The sequence below is a fragment of the Ranitomeya imitator genome, chromosome 2, assembly GCF_032444005.1.
Source record: "Ranitomeya imitator isolate aRanImi1 chromosome 2, aRanImi1.pri, whole genome shotgun sequence".
NCBI classification, from domain to species: Eukaryota; Metazoa; Chordata; class Amphibia; order Anura; family Dendrobatidae; genus Ranitomeya; species Ranitomeya imitator.
The window spans coordinates 31,111,055-31,132,692 of record NC_091283.1 but is presented as its reverse complement, the minus strand read 5'-3'; the positions used below and the strand labels follow the sequence as shown (position 1 = coordinate 31,132,692).

Here is a 21,638-nt window from a genome sequence, read left to right as displayed (position 1 = left end):
TCACAGATATATGAACCTTGTGATTTATGTTTGTGTTCAAATACTCCCACACAGGAGTGTATACCATACCCCCCCGTGCTGCTGACACACTAAGGTGTGTTTAGAGACTTTGGGGGTTGGATTTTGATACTATTCCCCTAGTTTGGGAATCTTTCTTTGTGGAGTCTTCTATGTTTTTTACTCAGTTGGATATACCAACTTTTTAGTATATATGAATTAAAAGTTAATTTTTATACTATTGGTCACACCCTGCTTCCGATATCATTTAGACTGGTGTATATTATAAAAAAAATTTTTTTTTGAGCTGTAAGCGATTGACAGCACCATTTTAGGGGTTAACGGCAATGATCGGAGCTAGCTTTGATCGCTGCTGTTAGAAAGGTGCTGGCTGTGTATCAGTCGGCACCGGCCTGTTATGGAGGGCACTTCACACACTCGGCTGATCCATTACGATCTATCCATCATGGGGTGTTTCCACTCCGAAAACAATATGTTTAACAGGTCTCTCTCTTTCAGTGTTTAACAGGTGTTTCCCCAGTACGAATTTCTCCATTCCTCCTAACTTCTCAATCATATATGGAGGAAAGAATTTGACCGGGAACGAATCCAGAGATTCTATACTCAATGCAACCAAGTAAGTTTTGGCGTCCCCCTTTTTACTTCTAGGTACTTTGACTTGTTTCAGTCTTTACAATCCTCCATCAGGTCCACAACTCCATGTTTTCTTTCTCTGCCGAATCCACCGTCTGGCAATCTGTCGTTAATTCTTTGCCTCTTACCTGAGTTTTTCAGGTGACTTGATTTTCCTCCCTGTACCACGGTTTCTAACTCCTTTCTCTCCACCTTTTCATTTTTTAGCCAAATATTTGATTCTTTCAACTTCCAGAACCTGGGAAAGAAAATATTTCAGGACTTTGCCAAGTCATGGTCCTGGATCCTCATGTAAGTCATAAGGGAATGTCCCACACACCCCATATCTATCCATTCATGATATCTGGGGGTCCTTCTGCTGAGACCAACACACCGATCACAGGGGGACCCAAATCTCCCTGAGTGACAGAAGTGGTAATGAGCAGGTGTGACGACCACGACTATAGACCTTGGATGGAGCGTAGTGAGCGTGTGTGACCACCACTACTATAGACCATGGATGGAGAAGTAGTGAGTGTGTGTGACCACCAATACCATACACAGTGAATGGAGCGGTAGTGAGGGTGTGCGACCACCAGTACTATACACAGTGGATGGAGAAGAAGTGAGCGTGTGACCACCAATACCATACACAGTGGATGGTGAAGTAGTGAGCGTGTGCGACCACCAATACCATACACAGTGGATGGAGCGGTAGTGAGGGTGTGCGACCACCAATACTATACACAGTGGATGGAAAAATAGTGAGCGTGTGACCACCACTACTATACACAGTGGATGGAGAAGAAGTGAGTGTGTGACCACCACTACTATACACAGTGGATGGAGAAGTAGTGAGTGTGTGGGACCACCACTACTATACACAGTGGATGGAGAAGTAGTGAGCGTGTGTGGCCACCACTACTATACACAGTGGATGGAGCAGTAGTTAGCGTGTGTGACCACCACTACTATACACAGTGGATGGAGAAGTACTGAGCGTGTGCGACCACCACTACTATACACAGTGGATGGAGAAGTACTGAGCGTGTGCGACCACCACTACTATACACAGTGGATGGAGAAGTAGTGAGCGTGTGACCACCACTACTATACACAGTGGATGGAGAAGTAGTGAGCATGTGTGACCACCACTACTATACACTGTGGATGGAGAAGTACTGAGCGTGTGCGACCATCACTACTATACACAGTGGATGGAGAAGTAGTGAGCATGTGTGACCACCACTACTATACACAGTGGATGGAGCAGTAGTGAGCGTGTGTCGCCACCACTACTATACACAGTGGATGGAGAAGTAGTGAGCGTGTGACCACCACTACTATACACAGTGGATGGAGAAGTAGTGAGCATGTGCGACCACCACTACTATACACAGTGGATGGAGCAGTAGTGAGCGTGTTTGGCCACCACTACTATACACAGTGGATGGAGAAGTAGTGAGCGTGTGACCACCACTACTATACACAGTGGATGGAGAAGTAGTGAGCATGTGCGACCACCACTACTATACACAGTGGATGGAGAAGTAGTGAGCATGTGTGACCACCACTACTATACACAGTGGATGGAGCAGTAGTGAGCGTGTGTCGCCACCACTACTATACACAGTGGATGGAGAAGTAATGAGCGTGTGACCACCACTACTATACACAGTGGATGGAGAAGTAATGAGCGTGTGACCACCACTACTATACACAGTGGATGGAGAAGTAGTGAGCGTGTGACCACCACTACTATACACAGTGGATGGAGAAGTAGTGAGCGTGTGTGACCACCACTACTATACACAGTGGATGGAGCAGTAGTGAGCGTGTGTCGCCACCACTACTATACACAGTGGATGGAGAAGTAGTGAGCGTGTGACCACCACTACTATACACAGTGGATGGAGAAGTAGTGAGCATGTGCGACCACCACTACTATACACAGTGGATGGAGCAGTAGTGAGCGTGTTTGGCCACCACTACTATACACAGTGGATGGAGAAGTAGTGAGCGTGTGACCACCACTACTATACACAGTGGATGGAGAAGTAGTGAGCGTGTGACCACCACTACTATACACAGTGGATGGAGAAGTAGTGAGCATGTGTGACCACCACTACTATACACAGTGGATGGAGCAGTAGTGAGCGTGTGTCGCCACCACTACTATACACAGTGGATGGAGAAGTAATGAGTGTGTGACCACCACTACTATACACAGTGGATGGAGAAGTAGTGAGCGTGTGACCACCACTACTATACACAGTGGATGGAGAAGTAGTGAGCATGTGCGACCACCTCTCCTATAGACAGTGAATGAGCCAGTGGTTACATGCGCTCACTATCGCTTCATTCACACAGGGAACTTGGGAGCCTCTTGATTGGTAAATTGGAGGCAGTAGCTCTAGGAACATTGTAAGTGGTCTGACTAGGAGATGGCGGTAGCTGAAGGTGGAGATATAAACGTCAGTGTGAACAGAGAGTGAGCGAGGCATATATGGCACCATGGAAGGTGTTGAGGTGATGGGGCAGCAGCTGCAGGGTCAGATGGAGAGTATAGCGACATGGTCATTAAGTATTTATCAGTAACTAGATGTTGGCCCGATTCAAACGCATCGGGTATTCTAGAATATGTATGTATGTTGCGCTGTCAGTGGTGTTTAAATCCCGCACTAATATCGCTGATTGGCTGATATCCGAGACAGACAGACAATTAGACCCTTAGACAACACAATGGCGGCACTTGACAGCAGTGGAGGACAATGATGATTCCAGAATTCGCGGCAGACTGTGCCTGTCGCTGATTGGTCGAGGCCTGGCGGCCTCGACCAATCAGCGACGCAGGATTTCCAGGACAGACAGACAAACCCTTAGACAATTATATATATAGATCTGAGTAGAAGAGCTGACACTCTACAATCTTCCATCTCCTTGTATTGCAGAGCTCTGGCTATAGCTATGTTGACGAGCTTCCTCTTCCTCATCCTATTGAGGTTCATTGCCGGCATCCTGGTGTGGCTGCTCATCATCGGCGTAATAGGGGTTATTGGTTACGGTGAGTCTAAGGAGCGCGACTGCTCCACCAGGATCTGTAACACATAACTATGTCTCCACCAGCAGAATAGTGAGTGCAGCTCTGGAGTATAATACACAATGTAACTCAGGATCAGTAATGTAATGTACAGTGGGGCAAAAAAGTATTTAGTCAGTCAGCAATAGTGCAAGTTCCACCACTTAAAAAGATGAGAGGCGTCTGTAATTTACATCATAGGTAGACCTCAACTATGGGAGACAAACTGAGAAAAAAAATCCAGAAAATCACATTGTCTGTTTTTTTTATCATTTTATTTGCATATTATGGTGGAAAATAAGTATTTGGTCAGAAACAAAATTTCATCTCAATACTTTGTAATATATCCTTTGTTGGCAATGACAGAGGTCAAACGTTTTCTGTAAGTCTTCACAAGGTTGCCAGACACTGTTGTTGGTATGTTGGCCCATTCCTCCATGCAGATCTCCTCTAGAGCAGTGATGTTTTTGGCTTTTCGCTTGGCAACACGGACTTTCAACTCCCTCCAAAGGTTTTCTATAGGGTTGAGATCTGGAGACTGGCTAGGCCACTCCAGGACCTTGAAATGCTTCTTACGAAGCCACTCCTTCGTTGCCCTGGCGGTGTGCTTTGGATCATTGTCATGTTGAAAGACCCAGCCACGTTTCATCTTCAATGCCCTTGCTGATGGAAGGAGGTTTGCACTCAAAATCTCACGATACATGGCCCCATTCATTCTTTCATGTACCCGGATCAGTCGTCCTGGCCCCTTTGCAGAGAAACAGCCCCAAAGCATGATGTTTCCACCACCATGCTTTACAGTAGGTATGGTGTTTGATGGATGCAACTCAGTATTCTTTTTCCTCCAAACACGACAAGTTGTGTTTCTACCAAACAGTTCCAGTTTGGTTTCATCAGACCATAGGACATTCTCCCAAAACTCCTCTGGATCATCCAAATGCTCTCTAGCAAACTTCAGACGGGCCCGGACATGTACTGGCTTAAGCAGTGGGACACGTCTGGCACTGCAGGATCTGAGTCCATGGTGGCGTAGTGTGTTACTTATGGTAGGCCTTGTTACATTGGTCCCAGCTCTCTGCAGTTCATTCACTAGGTCCCCCCGCGTGGTTCTGGGATTTTTGCTCACCGTTCTTGTGATCATTCTGACCCCACGCGGTGGGATTTTGTGTGGAGCCCCAGATCGAGGGAGATTATCAGTGGTCTTGTATGTCTTCCATTTTCTAATTATTGCTCCCACTGTTGATTTCTTCACTCCAAGCTGGTTGGCTATTGCAGATTCAGTCTTCTCAGCCTGGTGCAGGGCTACAATTTTGTTTCTGGTGTCCTTTGACAGCTCTTTGGTCTTCACCATAGTGGAGTTTGGAGTCAGACTGTTTGAGGGTGTGCACATGTGTCTTTTTATACTGATAACAAGTTTAAACAGGTGCCATTACTACAGGTAATGAGTGGAGGAAAGAGGAGACTCTTAAAGAAGAAGTTACATGTCTGTGAGAGCCAGAAATCTTGATTGTTTGTTTCTGACCAAATACTTATTTTCCACCATAATATGCAAATAAAATGTTAAAAAAACAGACAATGTGATTTTCTGGATTTTTTTTTCTCAGTTTGTCTCCCATAGTTGAGGTCTACCTATGATGTAAATTACAGACGCCTCTCATCTTTTTAAGTGGTGGAACTTGCACTATTGCTGACTGACTAAATACTTTTTTGCCCCACTGTATGTACACAGTGACTGCACCAGCAGAATAGTGAGTGCAGCTCTGGGGTATAATACAGGATGTAACTCCGGATCAGTAATGTAATGTATGTACACAGTGACTGCACCAGCAGAATAGTGAGTGCAGCTCTGGGGTATAATACAGGATGTAACTCCGGATCAGTAATGTAATGTATGTGCACAGTGACTGCACCAGCAGAATAGTGAGTGCAGCTCTGGGGTAAAATACAGGATGTAACCCAGGATCAGTAATGTAATGTATGTACACAGTGACTGTGGAGCGCCCCAGACACAGGGCCACAGGTTACTCGGTACCGGTCCTCTCTGTCTCAGTTCAGTTAGGTGATGTAAGGTAGACAGCCAATCTATAATTAACTGTCCTGCGGTATTTAAAGTAAGCCATAAAGTCAGTTACTTCCTCGGTGTTCCGGTCACCGCCTACGCGCCTCAGTAGGATGTTGCCGCTCTCCGGGCACGACTCCTACTGGCTCTCCTTTGTGCTTTGATCTCGTTTCTCACTGTCCACAATATCCTTCGCTTCGTGTCCTTTCTTTAGATGCCGCCGCAAGGTAATGCAGGCGCGGCTCTGTAACGATCTGTCCTTGTCGCTAGGTGCCTGCCAGGTTCCCACGCCTGACAGGGACCCCCCTGAATCTTCCCCCCAACACCCCCTGCCACGGGATGTTGCCTGGACAAAACCCAGTCAGCTTCTCCCTAACTTCCTATCCAACCCCTAGTGTGAGGAGTGGCCTAATAAATAAAACCTTTTGCTCCCCCTAGTGGCCGGAGTGTGAAGTGTAATGTGTGCTGGTGATACCTGGTCAGATGAACTCCTTTAGTGCCATCAGACGTACCATCACTCCCCTTAGCGGCAGAGCGACATTACTGCAACGACCAGGTCTCTGGGGCGCTGCAACTGCACCAGCAGAATAGTGAGTGCAGCTCTGGAGTATAATACAGGATGTAACTCAGGATCAGTAATGTACAGTTGTGGCCAAAAGTATTGACACACCTGCAATTCTGTCAGATAATACTCAGTTTCTTCCTGAAAATGATTGCAAACACAAATTATTTGGTATTACTATCTTCATTTAATTTGTCTTAAAGGGCCACTGTCACCCCCCTCCAGCCGTTATAAACTAAAAGAGCCACCTTGTGCAGCAGTAATGCTGCATTCTAACAAGGTGGCTCTTTTAGTTTTTGTTTCTGTTATTCCCACAATAAATGTATTTATAATTCTGCTGAAATACCCGTCTTTGTCCATGGAGGCGGGACTGAAGCCTCCTCTTAGAAGCGCCCAACTGCCGTCACTCATCTCTTATGTAGATTTTCGCCGCCCCCTCAACGCTGTTATTGTGTGAATTCCGGTGCCTGCGCTCTGCTCTTCTGCCTTGCGCAGGCGCATACAGCATTATCCGTCCGAGCGCTGGTGCCGGGTTCCTTTCTGCGCCTGTGCGGTCAGTGCGGCCAGCCTGTTACTGAATCCCCGCCCCGCACTGTGTTATGCAGTATGCACAGTGCGGGGCTTGGATTCCTGGGCATGCGCACTGCGCTTGTCAGACGCTCCACAGGTCCCCCGCCTTCCAGCGTTGTTCTGTGCGGCTGTTCCAAACGCCGGCAAGGATACCTGTATATTCCGGCAACGCTGAAAGGCGGGGGACCTGGGGAGCGTCTGAGAAGCAAAGTGCGCATGCCCAGGAATCCCAGCCCCGCACTGTGCATAATGCATAACACAGTGCGGGGCGGGGATTCAGTAACAGGGTGGCCGCACTGCCCGCACAGGCGCAGAACGGAACCCGGCACCAGCGCTAGGATGGCAAATGCTCTATGCGCCTGCGCAAGGCAGAAGAGCAGAGCGCAGGCGCCGGAATTCACACAATAACATCGCTGAGGGGGCGGCGAAAATCTACACAAGAGATGACTGACGGCAGTTGGGCGCTTCTAAGAGGAGGCTTCAGACCCGCCTCCATGGACAAAGACGGGTATTTCAGCAAAATTATAAATACATTTATTGTGGGAATAACAGAAACAAAAACTAAAAGAGCCACCTTGTAAGAATGCAGCATTACTGCTGCACAAGGTGGCTCTTTTAGTTTATAACGGCTGGAGGGGGGTGACAGTGGCCCTTTAAATGAAAAAAACACAAAAAGAATTGTCCTAAAGCCAAATTGGATATAATTCCACACCAAACATAAAAAAGGGGTGGACAAAAGTATTGGCACTGTTGGAAAAATCATGTGATGCTTCTGTAATTAGTGTAATTAACAGCACCTGTAACTTACCTGTGGCACCTAACAGGGGTTGACAATAACTAAATCACACTTGCAGCCAGTTGACATGGATTAAAGTTGACTCAATCTCTGCCCTGTGTCCTTTTGTGTACCACATTGAGCATGGAGAAAAGAAAGAAGACCAAAGAACTGTCTGAGGACTTGAGAAACCAAATTGTGAGGAAGCATGAGCGATCTCAAGGCTACAAATCCATCTCCAAAGTCCTGAATGTTCCTGTGTCTACCGTGCGCAGTGTCATCAAGAAGTTTACAGCCCATGGTACTGTGGCTAACCTCCCTAGATGTGGACGGAAAAGAAAAATTGACAAGAGATTTCAACGCAAGATTGTGCGGATGTTGGATAAAGATCCTCGACTAACATCCAAACAAGTTCAAGCTGCCCTGCAGTCCGAGGGTACAACAGTGTCAACCCGTACTATCCTTCAGGGTCTGAATGAAAAGGGACTGTATGGTAGGAGACCCAGGAAGACCCCACTTCTTACCCCGAGACATAAAAAAGCCAGGCTGGAGTTTGCCAAGACTGAAAAAGCCTAAAACGTTTTGGAAGAATGTTCTCTGGTCAGATGTGACAAAAGTAGAGCTTTTTGGGCAAAGGCATCAACATAGAGTTTACAGGAGAAAAAAAGAGGCATTCAAAGAAAAGAACACGGTCCCTACAGTCAAACATGGCGGAGGTTCCCTGATGTTTTGGGGTTGCTTTGCTGCCTCTGGCACTGGACTTCTTGACCGTGTGCATGGCATTATGAAGTCTGAAGACTACCAACAGATTTTGCAGCATAATGTAGAGCCCAGTGTGAGAAAGCTGGGTCTCCCTCAGAGGTCATGGGTCTTCCAGCAGGACAATGACCCAAAACACACTTCAAAAGCACAAGAAAATGGTTTGAGAGAAAGCACTGGAGACTTCTAAGGTGGCCAGCAATGAGTCCAGATCTGAATCCCATAGAACACCTGTGGAGAGATCTACAAATGGCAGATGGAGAAGGCACCCTTCAAATATCAGGGACCTGGAGCAGTTTGCCAAAGAAGAATGGTCTAAAATTCCAGCAGAGCATTGTAAGAAACTCATTGATGGTTACCGGGAGCGGTTGGTCGCAGTTATTTTGGCTAAAGGTTGTGCAACCAAGTATTAGGCTGAGGGTGCCAATACTTTTGTCTGGCCCATTTTTGGAGTTTTGTGTGAAATGATCAATGTTTTGCTTTTTGCTTCATTCTCTTTTGTGTTTTTTCATAAGACAAATTAAATGAAGATAATACCAAAGAATTTGTGTTTGCAATCATTTTCAGGAAGAAACTGAGTATTATCTGACAGAATTGCAGGGGTGTCAATACTTTTGGCCACAACTGTATGTACACAGTGACTGCAGCAGCAGAATAGTGAGTGCAGCTCTGGACTATAATGCAGGATCAGTATAGGATGAGCGCAGGATAAGTAACAATTCTTTTTATATATGGCGCACAGGTTTTTTTTAAAATTTATTTTATATATACCTGCTTTTTGCATTTAATATAGTGTGCCCGCAATAAGATCATAAAAGACATTTGGGATTCGTTTCAACATTTAAAAGGAATCTGCCCCCGGGTTTTTGCTCTCCCATCTGACAGCAGCATGATGTAGGGGCAGAGATGTGGATTCCAGCGATGTATCACTTAAAAAGTGTTTCATCTTGTGCAGATCTAGCAGCGCTCGGAATGCTGAGCTGTTTATAACCCCGCCCACACCCCTGTGCAGACACAGAAAGCTGCCAATCAGTGGTGGGGGCGGGGCTAGACTACCTGGCAGAAGGTTTACTAGTCCTCTAGTAATAATCTCCTGCTGATTAAACCAGTGATTTTATAACTAGTCCAGCAAGCAGCCCAGTAAGTGACACATCGCTGAAATCAGGATCTCTGTGCCTACATTATGCTGCTGTCAGATTAGGTGGCAAAACCTGGTGACAGATTTCCTTTATTTTTTTTTTTTTCTTTATTATACCTGATTTCCCCTGTAACTGGTACTGGTATATTAGGCCTGGGTTACAGGGGAAATTCTGCCTCCTGGATGTATAGCTGAGGTGACAGGTTCCTCTTGGACTCAGCAGCTCCTGCTCCCTTCCTAAAAGCGGAGACCGTAATAAACAGCCTTACCTTCTCTATGGGGAGTCTGGCTGTGTCTGACAGTCTGCCCCCGCAGCTGGACATCACATATAGAGCAGAATGCAGGCTGCCCGGATGATTATTATCTAGGGGCGAACTGGGAGTAGCTTAAAACGTTGGATCTTTTTGCCTTCTGTAACATCTGTGTCGCACTGTTTATTGCTGGCTGCAGACTGAGTTAACGGAGGATCCATCAGTGAGCTCGTTCTGACTCTCTTCTTGATCCTTTGAGTTAATTTGTGATCCGCTGGACCTCCCACCAGAATGAGCTCACTGACCGGTTCTCAGTTAATTCATTCTGCACCTTTTATGTTCTCTCATGTTCCTTCTTTTCTTTCCCAGGCATTTACCACTGTTACATGGAGTACGACACCTTCAAGAAGACGGGGGCGACGATCAACAATGTGGGCTTCACCACCAACCTGAGCGCCTATTTCAGTGTGCAGGAGACCTGGCTGGCCTTCTGTATGTCCCTACCCGCCTATAGTCTGCAGTAACCCACACATGTCCATCAAAGCTTAGGAAGAATCATTTAAAGGGCCAGTACACCATTTTAAGAGCCTCTGCGAGCAATTTACTGGGGAAAGCTTCAAACAAACAGACATTCACCCTACAGGACAATTAATACTTGGCGGCTCTGATAAATGGCCATAGGTAGATGCAGCGGCATCCTAACGGCTGATAACAGTGAGAGCTAGAGCATTAGGCTTGGTGTTCTGTATGAGTGTTTGTCAGTGCCACCATCTAGTGGCCATACACGGGACTGCAGCAGCTGAGAACTGATGTATAATGGGAAAAATTAAAAATATATATATTTTTTTTTCACTTATATAGCGCCATTCAGATAACGGCACGGATCACTTATCTGATCTGATGTCTTCCATAGTCTTCATCTAGATTTTCACCTGATTAGTAACAGCCGCACATGAGATATCGGTCAGACGAGTGTTAGCGCACATTCACACCGGCCGCTATACGGGAACAGTAATTACACAGCGCAAATAAGCAGAGACCTCGCTCGTCAGTCTGAAGTGATTATACAGTTGTTTAAAAATGTTAATTCTCGGCAGCACATTGTCCCGTGTAAACAGGAGATGTGCTGCCGAGCGGTGTCAACAATCGTCCTGTGCTCGTAGATGTGCTGCCGAGCCTTTCTGTACATCTGCCGCTCTCTAATGCTGTGTTATCACCCGCAGTCATCATCCTCCTGGTGGTGGAGGTCATCCTGCTCCTACTCCTGCTCTTCCTGCGGAAGCGGATTCTCATCGCCATCGCGCTGATTAAAGAAGCCAGCAAGTGAGCGGGGGAGGGGAAACGACCCAGCGGCCCCGGGGGTGTAAAGCGTTTGTCGGTGACCGCCTCTTTTTGTCTCCACAGGGCGATCGCTCACATCATGTCCTCCCTGTTTTATCCCCTCGTCACCTTCGTTCTGCTGGTGGTGTGTGTGGCGTACTGGGGCATGACCGCTTTGTATCCTTCATCAGCAGCCGGCATATACCTTCCTGATAGAGAATCAGCCCCTGGGATGACAGAAAGGGGTTAATAGTGTAACGTTCTCCCAGACAGCGCCCCCTCTGAGCACAGGTTGTGGCTGGTATTGCAGCTCAGTCTCATACAGTGGAGCTGATCTGCGCCATCACACACACCAGGTATCGAGCCGCGGCACTGGTCTTGGGGAGAGCAGCCATGTTTCTTCACTTCCGGAAGAGTTGTAATTGTGGTCCCAAAAGTCCTTAAAAGCTCCAGCACTTCGAGGCAAAAAGTACAAAGCTCGGAAAGTCTGACCCCTCATCTGGTCCCGTCCTTCATACTGATTCTTATCACTGCCTTGTTACCTAAATAATAGAAGATCTTCTTAAAGGGGTTGTGTCACCCACAAGGTGTGATTACAGGATGGATGGGAAATGTGATCATAAGGCCCCAATGGTTATAGAAATGAGGTCATAAAGTCCCCTGTGTGTATAAGGCAGTAGAAATCATGTGCAACCACTGCTCCATGCACTAGTTATGTCTGCACATGCTCAGTACCACTCCATCTACAGTCTACAGCAGTGGTGGTTGCACATGCTCAGTACTGCTCCTTGTACACTCTACAGCAGTGGTGGTTGCACATGCTCAGTACTGCTCCTTGTACACTCTACAGCAGTGGTGGTTGCACATGCTCTATCCACAGTCTACGGAAGTGGTTGCACACGCTCAGTACCGCTCCATCCACACACTACAGCAATGATGATCACACATGCTCAGTTCTGCTCCATCCACAGTCTACAGCAGTGGTAGTCACACATGCTCAGTACCGCTCCATCCACACTCTACAGCAGTGGTGGTTGCACATGCTCAGTATCGCTCCATCCACACTCTACAGCAGTGGTGGTTGCACATGCTCAGTACAGCTCCATCCACACTCTACAGCAGTTGTGGTTGCACATGCTCAGTACCGCTCCATCTACACTCTACAGCAGTGGTGGTCACACATGCTCAGTATCGCTCCATCCACACTCTACAGCAGTTGTGGTTGCACATGCTCAGTACCGCTCCATCTACACTCTACAGCAGTGGTGGTCGCACATGCTCAGTATCGCTCCATCCACAGTCTACAACAGTGGTGGTCGCCCATGTTCAGTACCGCTCCATCCACAGTCTACTGCAGTGGTGGTCGCACATGCTCAGTACCGCTCCATCCACAGTCTACAGCAGTGGTGGTCGCACATGCTCAGTACCGCTCCATCCACAGTCTACAGCAGTGGTGGTCGCACATGCGCAGTACAGCTCCATCCACACTGTACAGCAGTGGTGGTCACACATTCTCAGTTCTGCTCCATCCACACTCTACAGCGGTGGTGGTCACACATGCTCAGTTCTGCTCCATCCACACTCTACAGCGGTGGTGGTCGCACATGCTCAGTTCTGCTCCATCCACACTGTACAGCGGTGGTGGTCACACATGCTCAGTTCAGCTCCATCCACACTGTACAGCGGTGGTGGTCACATATGCTCAGTTCTGCTCCATCCACACTGTACAGCGGTGGTGGTCACACATGCTCAGTTCTGCTCCATCCACAGTATACAGCAGTGGTGGTCGCACATGCTCAGTACCGCTCCATCCAAACTCTACAGCAGTGGTGGTCACACATGGTCAGTTCTGCTCCATCCACACTCTACAGCAGTGGTGGTCACATATGCTCTGTTCTGCTCCATCCACACTATACAGCAGTGGTGGTCGCACATGCTCAGTACCGCTCCATCCACAGTATACAGCAGTGGTGGTCGCACATGCTCAGTACCGCTCCATCCAAACTCTACAGCAGTGGTGGTCACACATGGTCAGTTCTGCTCCATCCACACTCTACAGCAGTGGTGGTCACATATGCTCTGTTCTGCTCCATCCACACTATACAGCAGTGGTGGTCGCACATGCTCAGTACCGCTCCATCCACAGTATACAGCAGTGGTGGTCGCACATGCTCAGTACCGCTCCATCCAAACTCTACAGCAGTGGTGGTCACACATGGTCAGTTCTGCTCCATCCACACTCTACAGCAGTGGTGGTCGCACATGCTCAGTACAGCTCCATCCACAGTCTACAGCAGTGGTGGTCACATATGCTCTGTTCTGCTCCATCCACACTATACAGCAGTGGTGGTCGCACATGCTCAGTACCGCTCCATCCACACTTTACAGCGGTGGTGGTCACACATGCTCAGTTCTGCTCCATCCACACTCTACAGCAGTGGTGGTTGCGCATGCTCAGTACCGCTCCATCCACACTCTACAGCGGTGGCGGTCACACATGCTCAGTTCTGCTCCATCCACACTGTACAGCGGTGGTGGTCACACATGCTCAGTACCGCTCCATCCACAGTATACAGCAGTGGTGGTCACACATGCTCAGTTCTGCTCCATCCACACTCTACAGCAGTGGTGGTTGCACATGCTCAGTACCACTCCTTTCACACAGGGGACTTTTAGACCACCTGTTCTTGTGATCGGTGGAGCTCCACTGAGTGAGTGGCAGCTGTTGGGGCAGATCCTACAGAATCTCATGTTAGAAGTGCCATTCCGGGGTTGGGAAGCGTCTGATGTGCAATAGACATGGTGGCGGCGCAGGATCCTTAACTTCCCCAGATATCTGGCAACCTCAGGAACTCCAATATATGTGATATCCACCCCGAACAGCAGCATCGCAGGGTGCACCAATATAACTGGGAACGAGACCTGTGACCCGATGGTGAGTATGGGGCACGTCTGCGCTCAGGGCAATGTGTGCCCTATCACAGGGCTGGCACACTGTGTACAATGGCCGTGTGTTACGAGTCATCCGTGACCATAGACGAACACCCCCCAGGAAAACCTGCCATCAGTTGTAATCAGGGGGACAATCTGTCAGGAAGTAATCAATTTCCTGCAGCGCCCCCTCAGGAGAACTGAAGCATTGCACATTTGCATTGGAGTGTGGTGGGTAGTGCAGGATAATGGCGGCTCTTCCAGAGCGGGAGCCTCCTGGCGCAGCACAGCGTACGTGGCCTCTACCCGCTCAGGTACAACACTGTACTGTGCTGCTACACTGTGACGAGTCCTCACCTGTGCATGCTGCCATGATCCAGCCCAAGCAGAACACTGGTGAGGAGTAATAGCCAGCGCGCATTATAGGCGGCTGTTATATCTCGTGTCCTCCCTCTCACAGGCCTTTAACGCCTCCAGTACCGGCTGCCCCGAGGCGCGATGCATCTTCTACAAGTATAACACCGAGGGAATCTTCCAGCAAAACCTCTTCAACCTGCAGATCTACAACGTGATCGGCTTCCTCTGGTGCATTAACTTTGTCATCGCCCTGGGCCAGTGCGTCCTCGCCGGGACCTTCGCCTCCTATTACTGGGCTTTCCACAAACCAAAGGACATCCCGTACTTCCCCGTGTCCGCCGCGTTCATGAGGACCCTGAGGTGAGAGCCTTCTCCACAGGGGAACCAATAATCACCGGTGGCTTCACCAGGGGCCATGTTACATCTATATATTAACATGTGGCAGGAGGGGGGATGTCTCCATATCACTCTATAAATACAATTAGAAATTTAGCAATTTTTAATGAAACCTAGGTCTAATACCAGACTCATACTTCCTGCTCTGTACAGAAGACTTTTCAGCAGCCTCAATTATCATCACAGACAATGATTACAATGACTGATAACACCTCTACATACAGTAGATCACACAGCATCCACCATTCACAATAGGAGATGTCACAGCTCACCTCCTCCTCCTATACAATGACTGATAACACCTCTACATACAGTAGATAACACAGGATCCACCATTCACAATAGGAGATGTCACAGCTCACCTCCTCCTCCTATACAATGACTGATAACACCTCTACATACAGTAGATAACAGAGGATCCACCATTCGCAATAGGTGATGTCACAGCTCACCTCCTCCCCCTCCTGTATAATAACTGATAACACTTCTATATACAGTAGATCACACAGCATCCCCCATTCACAATAGATGATGTCACAGCTCACCTCCTCCTCCTCCTGTACAATGATTGATAACACCTCTATACACAGTAGATAACACAGGATCCACCATTCACAATAGATGATGTCACAGCTCACCTCCTCCTGTACAATGACTGATAACACCTCTATACACAATAGATAACACAGGATCCACCATTCACAATAGGTGATGTCACAGCTCACCTCCTCCTCCTGTACAATGACTGATAACACCTCTATATGCAGTAATAACACAGGATCCACCATTCACAATAGATGATGTCACAGCTCACCTCCTCCTCCTGTACAATGATTGATAACACCTCTATATACAGTAGATCACACGGGATCCACCATTCACAATAGATGATGTCCCAGCTCACCTCCTCCTACTGTATATAAAGGTGTTATCAGTCATTGTACAGGAGATCATACGGGATCCGCTGTTAACAGTAGGTGAAGGTATGATATCAGTCTATTGTTAATTTCCACCTAAAGAACAGGATGTAGGCGTCTAATATTAGGTCTCGTTTTACCATGATGACACATAAGTCTGCATAGGAGCTGTATACGCAAAATGGTAGGAGATTTTTAATGAACTTTTTTTTTTGAAAGTTGCTTCAGTTTTATGTCGGAACAGTTTTGATGACCTGGCTGTGGATATGGACTTTTCCTTTAAATATCTCACACATGATGCCAATGAGCTACTGTATTTATCTCTGTAATAGTTTGTGTCCCCTGTGACTGTCGCCCCCCAGGTATCACACAGGATCGCTGGCGTTTGGGGCGCTCATCCTCACCATTGTCCAACTGATCAGAATCATCCTGGAGTATCTGGACCACCGGCTGAAAGGTAAAGCGTTCAGGAGACACCTCGCCATCCGGTATGTGGCGCACCATCCGGTATGTGGCGCACCATCCGGTATGTGGCGCACCATCCGGTATGTGGCGCACCATCCGGTATGTGGCGCACCATCCGGTATGTGGCGCACCATCCGGTATGTGGCGCACCATCCGGTATATTGCGCACCATCCGGTATTTGGCGCACCATCCGGTATGTGGCGCACCATCCTGTATTTGGCGCACCATCCGGTATATTGCGCACCATCCGGTATGTGGCGCACCATCCTGTATGTGGCGCACCATCCGGTATGTGGCGCACCATCCGGTATATTGCGCACCATCCGGTATGTGGCGCACCATCCGGTATGTGGCGCACCATCCGGTATGTGGCGCACCATCCGGTATTTGGCGCACCATCCGGTATATTGCGCACCATCCGGTATTTGGCGCACCATCCGGTATGTGGAGCACCATCCGGTATGTGGCGCACTATCCGGTATGTGGCGCACTATCCGGTATGTGGCGCACTATCCGGTATGTGGCGCACTATCCGGTATGTGGCGCACTATCCGGTATGTGGCGCACCATCTGTTATGTGGCGCACCATCCGGTATGTGGCGAAGGATGGCGCCCGGCCGATACAAGTGTCCACCTCCGTCTAATGGCCGCTCTCTCCCCTAGGGGCACAGAACGCCTGCACGCGCTTCCTCCTCTGCTGCCTGAAGTGCTGCTTCTGGTGTCTGGAGAAATTCATCAAGTTCTTGAACCGAAACGCGTATATCATGGTAACTCCCGATCTATGAACGCTGCACATCGGCCCTTAGGAAAGTGCAAGGAAGAACTATGTATTTTCTTGTTTTTACTTCTTCTCTCCATTCATACCCAAAGCAACGTTCACAGTTCTCCTGACGACTTTTGGAAACAGACGGCAGTTTGGCTCCTCGCCATTCAGCCTTACTGATGGTTTCCTTCCATCAGAGAGCAGTGCATTGTGGGAGCTTAGACCAGAATAACAATTCAGCTTTGGCTGTGAATGGAGAAGAAAATAAGATTTTCACCAATACCGGTGAAAGGGCCAGCTGTCAGATTGTTGGTGTGAACGCGCGCCGGGGTCTCCTGCTCACCGCCCCCTGCATACTGGCATTATAACTGATCCGCTCTCCTCCTTCCTGTGCAGATTGCGGTTTACGGAAAGAATTTCTGCGTTTCCGCCAAAAATGCCTTCAAGCTGCTGATGAGGAACATTGTGAGGTGACCGCACGCCGCCCCCCGGCCCCCAATGTTATACATCTGTACATACATGTGTCTCCTGCTTATTACACAGGGTCGCGTCTCCTCGGATGAGTGTATATCTATCACTAATATGACTCGTGAGTAATGAGTGGTGAGCTGGCGGGAGTAGACGGGGCGGCATGTCGTGGGCAGTGTGTGGCGAGGATCTGGCACCATGACCAGGACTTGGTGGGTTTACGTGGAGTTGGCAGATGATCAGTGACTCAACAGATTGACTTGGATTTGGTATATGTGGAGTAATATATTCCTTGGCTTTTTGAGTTGGACTTAAGTGTAACATATGGCTCGGTGCCCTGAACCGGGCCTGGCATGTTGAGCTAGACTAAGACTTTGCTTGTACTGAGTAATGTCAGAACTGGACAAGGACTTTGAGCTAGACTTGGATTTTACATCTGCTGAGTAATGTGTGAGCTTGACTAGGCCTATGTTAAGTAGTATGGAACCTAACACTTTGAGCTGGGCTTAGCACATTGAGCTAGATCTGGACTTCCATATTCTGAGTAATGCAGATTGGTGATCTGAGCTGGGCTTAGAATATGGAAAGTCCAGGTCTAGCTCAATGTGCTAAGCCCAGCTCAGATCACCGATCTGCATTACTCAGAATATGGGAAGTCCAGGTCTAGCTCAATGTGCTAAGCCCAGCTCAGATCACCAATCTGCATTACTCAGAATATGGAAAGTCCAGGTCTAGCTCAATGTGCTAAGCCCAGCTCAGATCACCGATCTGCATTACTCAGAATATGGAAAGTCCAGGTCTAGCTCAGAGTAATGCAGATCGGTGATCTGAGCTGGGCTTAGCACATTGAGCTAGACCTGGACTTTCCATATTCTGAGTAATGCAGATCGGTGATCTGAGCTGGGCTTAGCACATTGAGCTGGACTTGGACTTTCCATATTCTGAGTAATGCAGATTGGTGATCTGAGCTGGGCTTAGCACATTGAGCTGGACTTGGACTTTCCATATTCTGAGTAATGCAGATGGGTGATCTGAGCTGGGCTTAACACATTGAGCTGGACTTGGACCTTCCATACTCTGAGTAATGCAGATGGGTGATCTGAGCGGAGCTTAACACATTGAGCTGGACTTGGACCTTCGATATTCTGAGTAATGCAGATGGGTGCTCTGAGCTGGGCTTAGCTCATTGACCTGGACTTTGCACGTGTTCACTATGAGTTGGCGAGTTCTAAGTGACTGAACATATTGAGTTGGACTTGATTTGTGATCTGGACTTGACAGCAGTACCGTATGTCTTGGCTTGTTGAGTTGGACTTGGATGGTGGAATGTAATGGAGGATTTTGCATGTTCTCCTGGCCTATGCATGTTGTGGATATCATGTGCACCTTGGTGCTGACCTGGCTTCCCGTGTGGTTTTGGAGTATTCGGCACGTCCTCGGTGTGTTCAGCCTCCCCTGTCTGGTTGGAGTGTCCTTTCTGCGGTGGAATATGTTATCTGCTACTTCTGACATCTGTGCTTGTCTCCGCAGGGTCGTTGTGCTGGATAAGGTCACAGATTTGCTGATCTTCTTCGGGAAACTGATTGTGGTCGGTGGAGTAGGTGAGGAAACCAAATGACCACAACCATGAAATCTGTACTGGCTGCCACCAATATTTGTAACTTTCCTCCCTTGTGCTACCTGTGCCTCCACATGTGACCCCTTACGGTGATCTTCTGCCACCACCACCTCCCTCATCATGGCACTACATGACAGTCTTTCGTTGTCATCACCATGGCCTCCGAATTCCTTCATCTCTGTTGTGTAGATCTCACACTTAGTGCTGTGTCTTCTTCTCCTCAGGAGTCCTCGCGTTTTTCTTCTTCTCCGGCCGTCTGCCGATTCCAAACGATGCCTTCAAGTCGCCGACTCTGAATTACTACTGGATACCCATTCTGGTGAGGAGCTAGGGGGGCACGTTACCGATGTGGACACTGATGGGACAACCTGGTCATATCAATGGCTTCACAAATAGCGGTCCTGGAGCCCTTGAAGAACTCTTCTCGGTGGTCGGGTTCTCACACGTTATGTCCCTTTTTTTTTTTCTTGCAGACGGTGGTGTTGGGGTCATACATGATCGCGCAAGGCTTCTTCAGCGTGTACACTATGTGCGTGGACACTCTCTTTCTCTGCTTCTGTGAGTATACATTACCATTTACGAAGATGTTAGCTGTTGACCTACAGATGTCTGATTTGGCCCAGTGGTCAGCTTGGACCTCAAGTCAGGCAGCTGAACCATGGAAACCTTCCAAATTTCATGAGGCCGGCTAGTCCATAAGATCTCAACCTCGTAGACGCCATCACGGCTCTACTGTATCTCCTGTGCTCGGAGGAGGGTGGATCGATGGGTCTGAGACGACTAGACAGAGAGACATCAGTGACTGACGCTCGGGGATCTACTCAAACCTTGTGACCAGGATGATTGCCTCTATCGTCCTTATCAGCCCAACCATAAAGTGGCATCACCGTCCGACCCGCTGACCTCTCCTCTCCATCTTTTCCAGTGGAAGACTTAGAAAGACACGACGGTTCCCCCGAGAAGCCATATTACATGTCCAAGTCTCTGATGTCCATCCTAAACAAGAAGAACCGGGCTCCTAAGGGCCAGGACAAAAAGAAGAAATAATCACTTGTCCGCAGAGATTCGCGGCCGATTCTCTTATTGATAACATTATTATTATTGATTTAGTTTGGTGCCCTCCACAGATTTCAGGGCGGCCATTTTGTTTACATTTTTGACCACCGCGCCCATCAAAGGTTTATTGACTGCTGTGCCGAACCAAAGAGAATGGCTGCATCTGGCTTCTGTTGCCGCCCATAAATGACCTGGTTTGGTCGAGAAGCGTCACATTGATGGTCACCGAAGTCCCCCTCTACACCATTCGGCAGCCATTATACCAGGATTCCATGAGTGAGGAGAATCGGTCACAATGTCCGACTGTTCCTCCTGTGACCTCTCAGCTGAGAATCTGGCTTCTTGTTTCTCCTGGCAGCCATTAGTAAGTCCAGTAGAAGGCACAACTACCTGAAGATGGGCAGGAGCAGCCTATCGTGACGTCATGTTTGCCTGGAGCATAACTATGGCCGCCAGATATCATTGTCATCCATTGTTCTAAAACGATGGCTACTTCGAGAGAGTTCAAGGGTCAAAAACTACTCTAGAAAGAAATGCTTAGAAGTTTCCGTGGGATCAGCTGAAGTTCAGGATCTATTATGGTCCTTACAAGCCTAAGTAGTTTTCCAGTAGTCTTCAAGGGGAATATTGAGTTTTTTGATTCGCAAGTAACAGGCAGTGCGCTTTGAAAGGACATATTAATATTAGGGGGGGGGGGGTTAGGTATTTAATAAGAAATTTATAACGGACAACGTGGTCTGCGACCATGGAGCCATTTTTAATATATTTATAGTGTACTGTTATTACCACATCCTCCACTAGGGGGAGCTCCTATTCAAATCAGTATAAATGTATGCGCAGTGAGCTCCCCCTGGTGGCTTCATTATATATTACAATGTTAGGTCACTATGGTTGATCTAAATCTGAGAGGTGATAATTTCTTACGCCACGTACAGACAGATGATGTACGGAAAGAAAAAGCGCAGATAGATGGTCGCGTAATAAGTCCCGACTTTTCTATCCTCAATCTCCGTTACTTAGTTCCTGTTTAGATCATCCCCGTATGCAGTTTCCCCATCTATATTCAGTCTTGGTGACCTTAGAGAAGGAACTAGAGGCGTCTCCAGCAATATCCTAAAAAAATAGCCAAAGAGGAGGGGTTAGCCTGAGGCGTAGCCTCCACTAGAGCGCACTTTACAGTGTATATAATTCTTTGATTACATCTTCTGCTTTTAGATTTTTATATGTTTTATATCCTATGTACATAATCCTGTATATTGTGTGTCCATAGATTTCCAGTAAATAAATATTTTCATAAGAGTTTAATAAACTGAATTATAAAAAATAATCTGACTTCATGATTACGTCGTATGTGAAACTGTTAAAAGAAAATGCATAAATGCAATCTGATTAAAAAAAAAAAAAAAATCTGCTTCTTTCTTCACTTAGGAGCCACTTCTTTCCCCACTGCCTCCTGAACTCCTCAGTTATTCTTAAAAAAAAAAAAAAAAAAAATCTAAAATCTTTCCTAGTGAAGATAAGAC

At 47.7% G+C, this 21,638-nt stretch overlaps 1 protein-coding gene across 1 annotated transcript in view; it reads left to right on the top strand.

Annotated features, from left to right (window-relative positions):
• Nucleotides 1-21,442, top strand: part of SLC44A4 (solute carrier family 44 member 4) — a 62,786-nt gene extending 41,344 nt beyond the window's left edge. The window contains exons 8-22 of the mRNA XM_069746390.1: nucleotides 517-634; nucleotides 859-942; nucleotides 3,582-3,694; nucleotides 10,193-10,315; nucleotides 11,047-11,146; nucleotides 11,228-11,320; nucleotides 13,976-14,078; nucleotides 14,535-14,791; nucleotides 16,107-16,201; nucleotides 16,874-16,977; nucleotides 17,370-17,443; nucleotides 18,972-19,042; nucleotides 19,284-19,378; nucleotides 19,533-19,617; nucleotides 19,985-21,442. Coding sequence (XP_069602491.1) covers nucleotides 517-634; nucleotides 859-942; nucleotides 3,582-3,694; nucleotides 10,193-10,315; nucleotides 11,047-11,146; nucleotides 11,228-11,320; nucleotides 13,976-14,078; nucleotides 14,535-14,791; nucleotides 16,107-16,201; nucleotides 16,874-16,977; nucleotides 17,370-17,443; nucleotides 18,972-19,042; nucleotides 19,284-19,378; nucleotides 19,533-19,617; nucleotides 19,985-20,106 — 1,637 coding nt within the window. The 3' untranslated portion in view covers nucleotides 20,107-21,442. The remainder of the gene's footprint in view (nucleotides 1-516; nucleotides 635-858; nucleotides 943-3,581; nucleotides 3,695-10,192; nucleotides 10,316-11,046; nucleotides 11,147-11,227; nucleotides 11,321-13,975; nucleotides 14,079-14,534; nucleotides 14,792-16,106; nucleotides 16,202-16,873; nucleotides 16,978-17,369; nucleotides 17,444-18,971; nucleotides 19,043-19,283; nucleotides 19,379-19,532; nucleotides 19,618-19,984) is intronic.
• The last annotated feature ends 196 nt before the right edge of the window (nucleotides 21,443-21,638 follow it).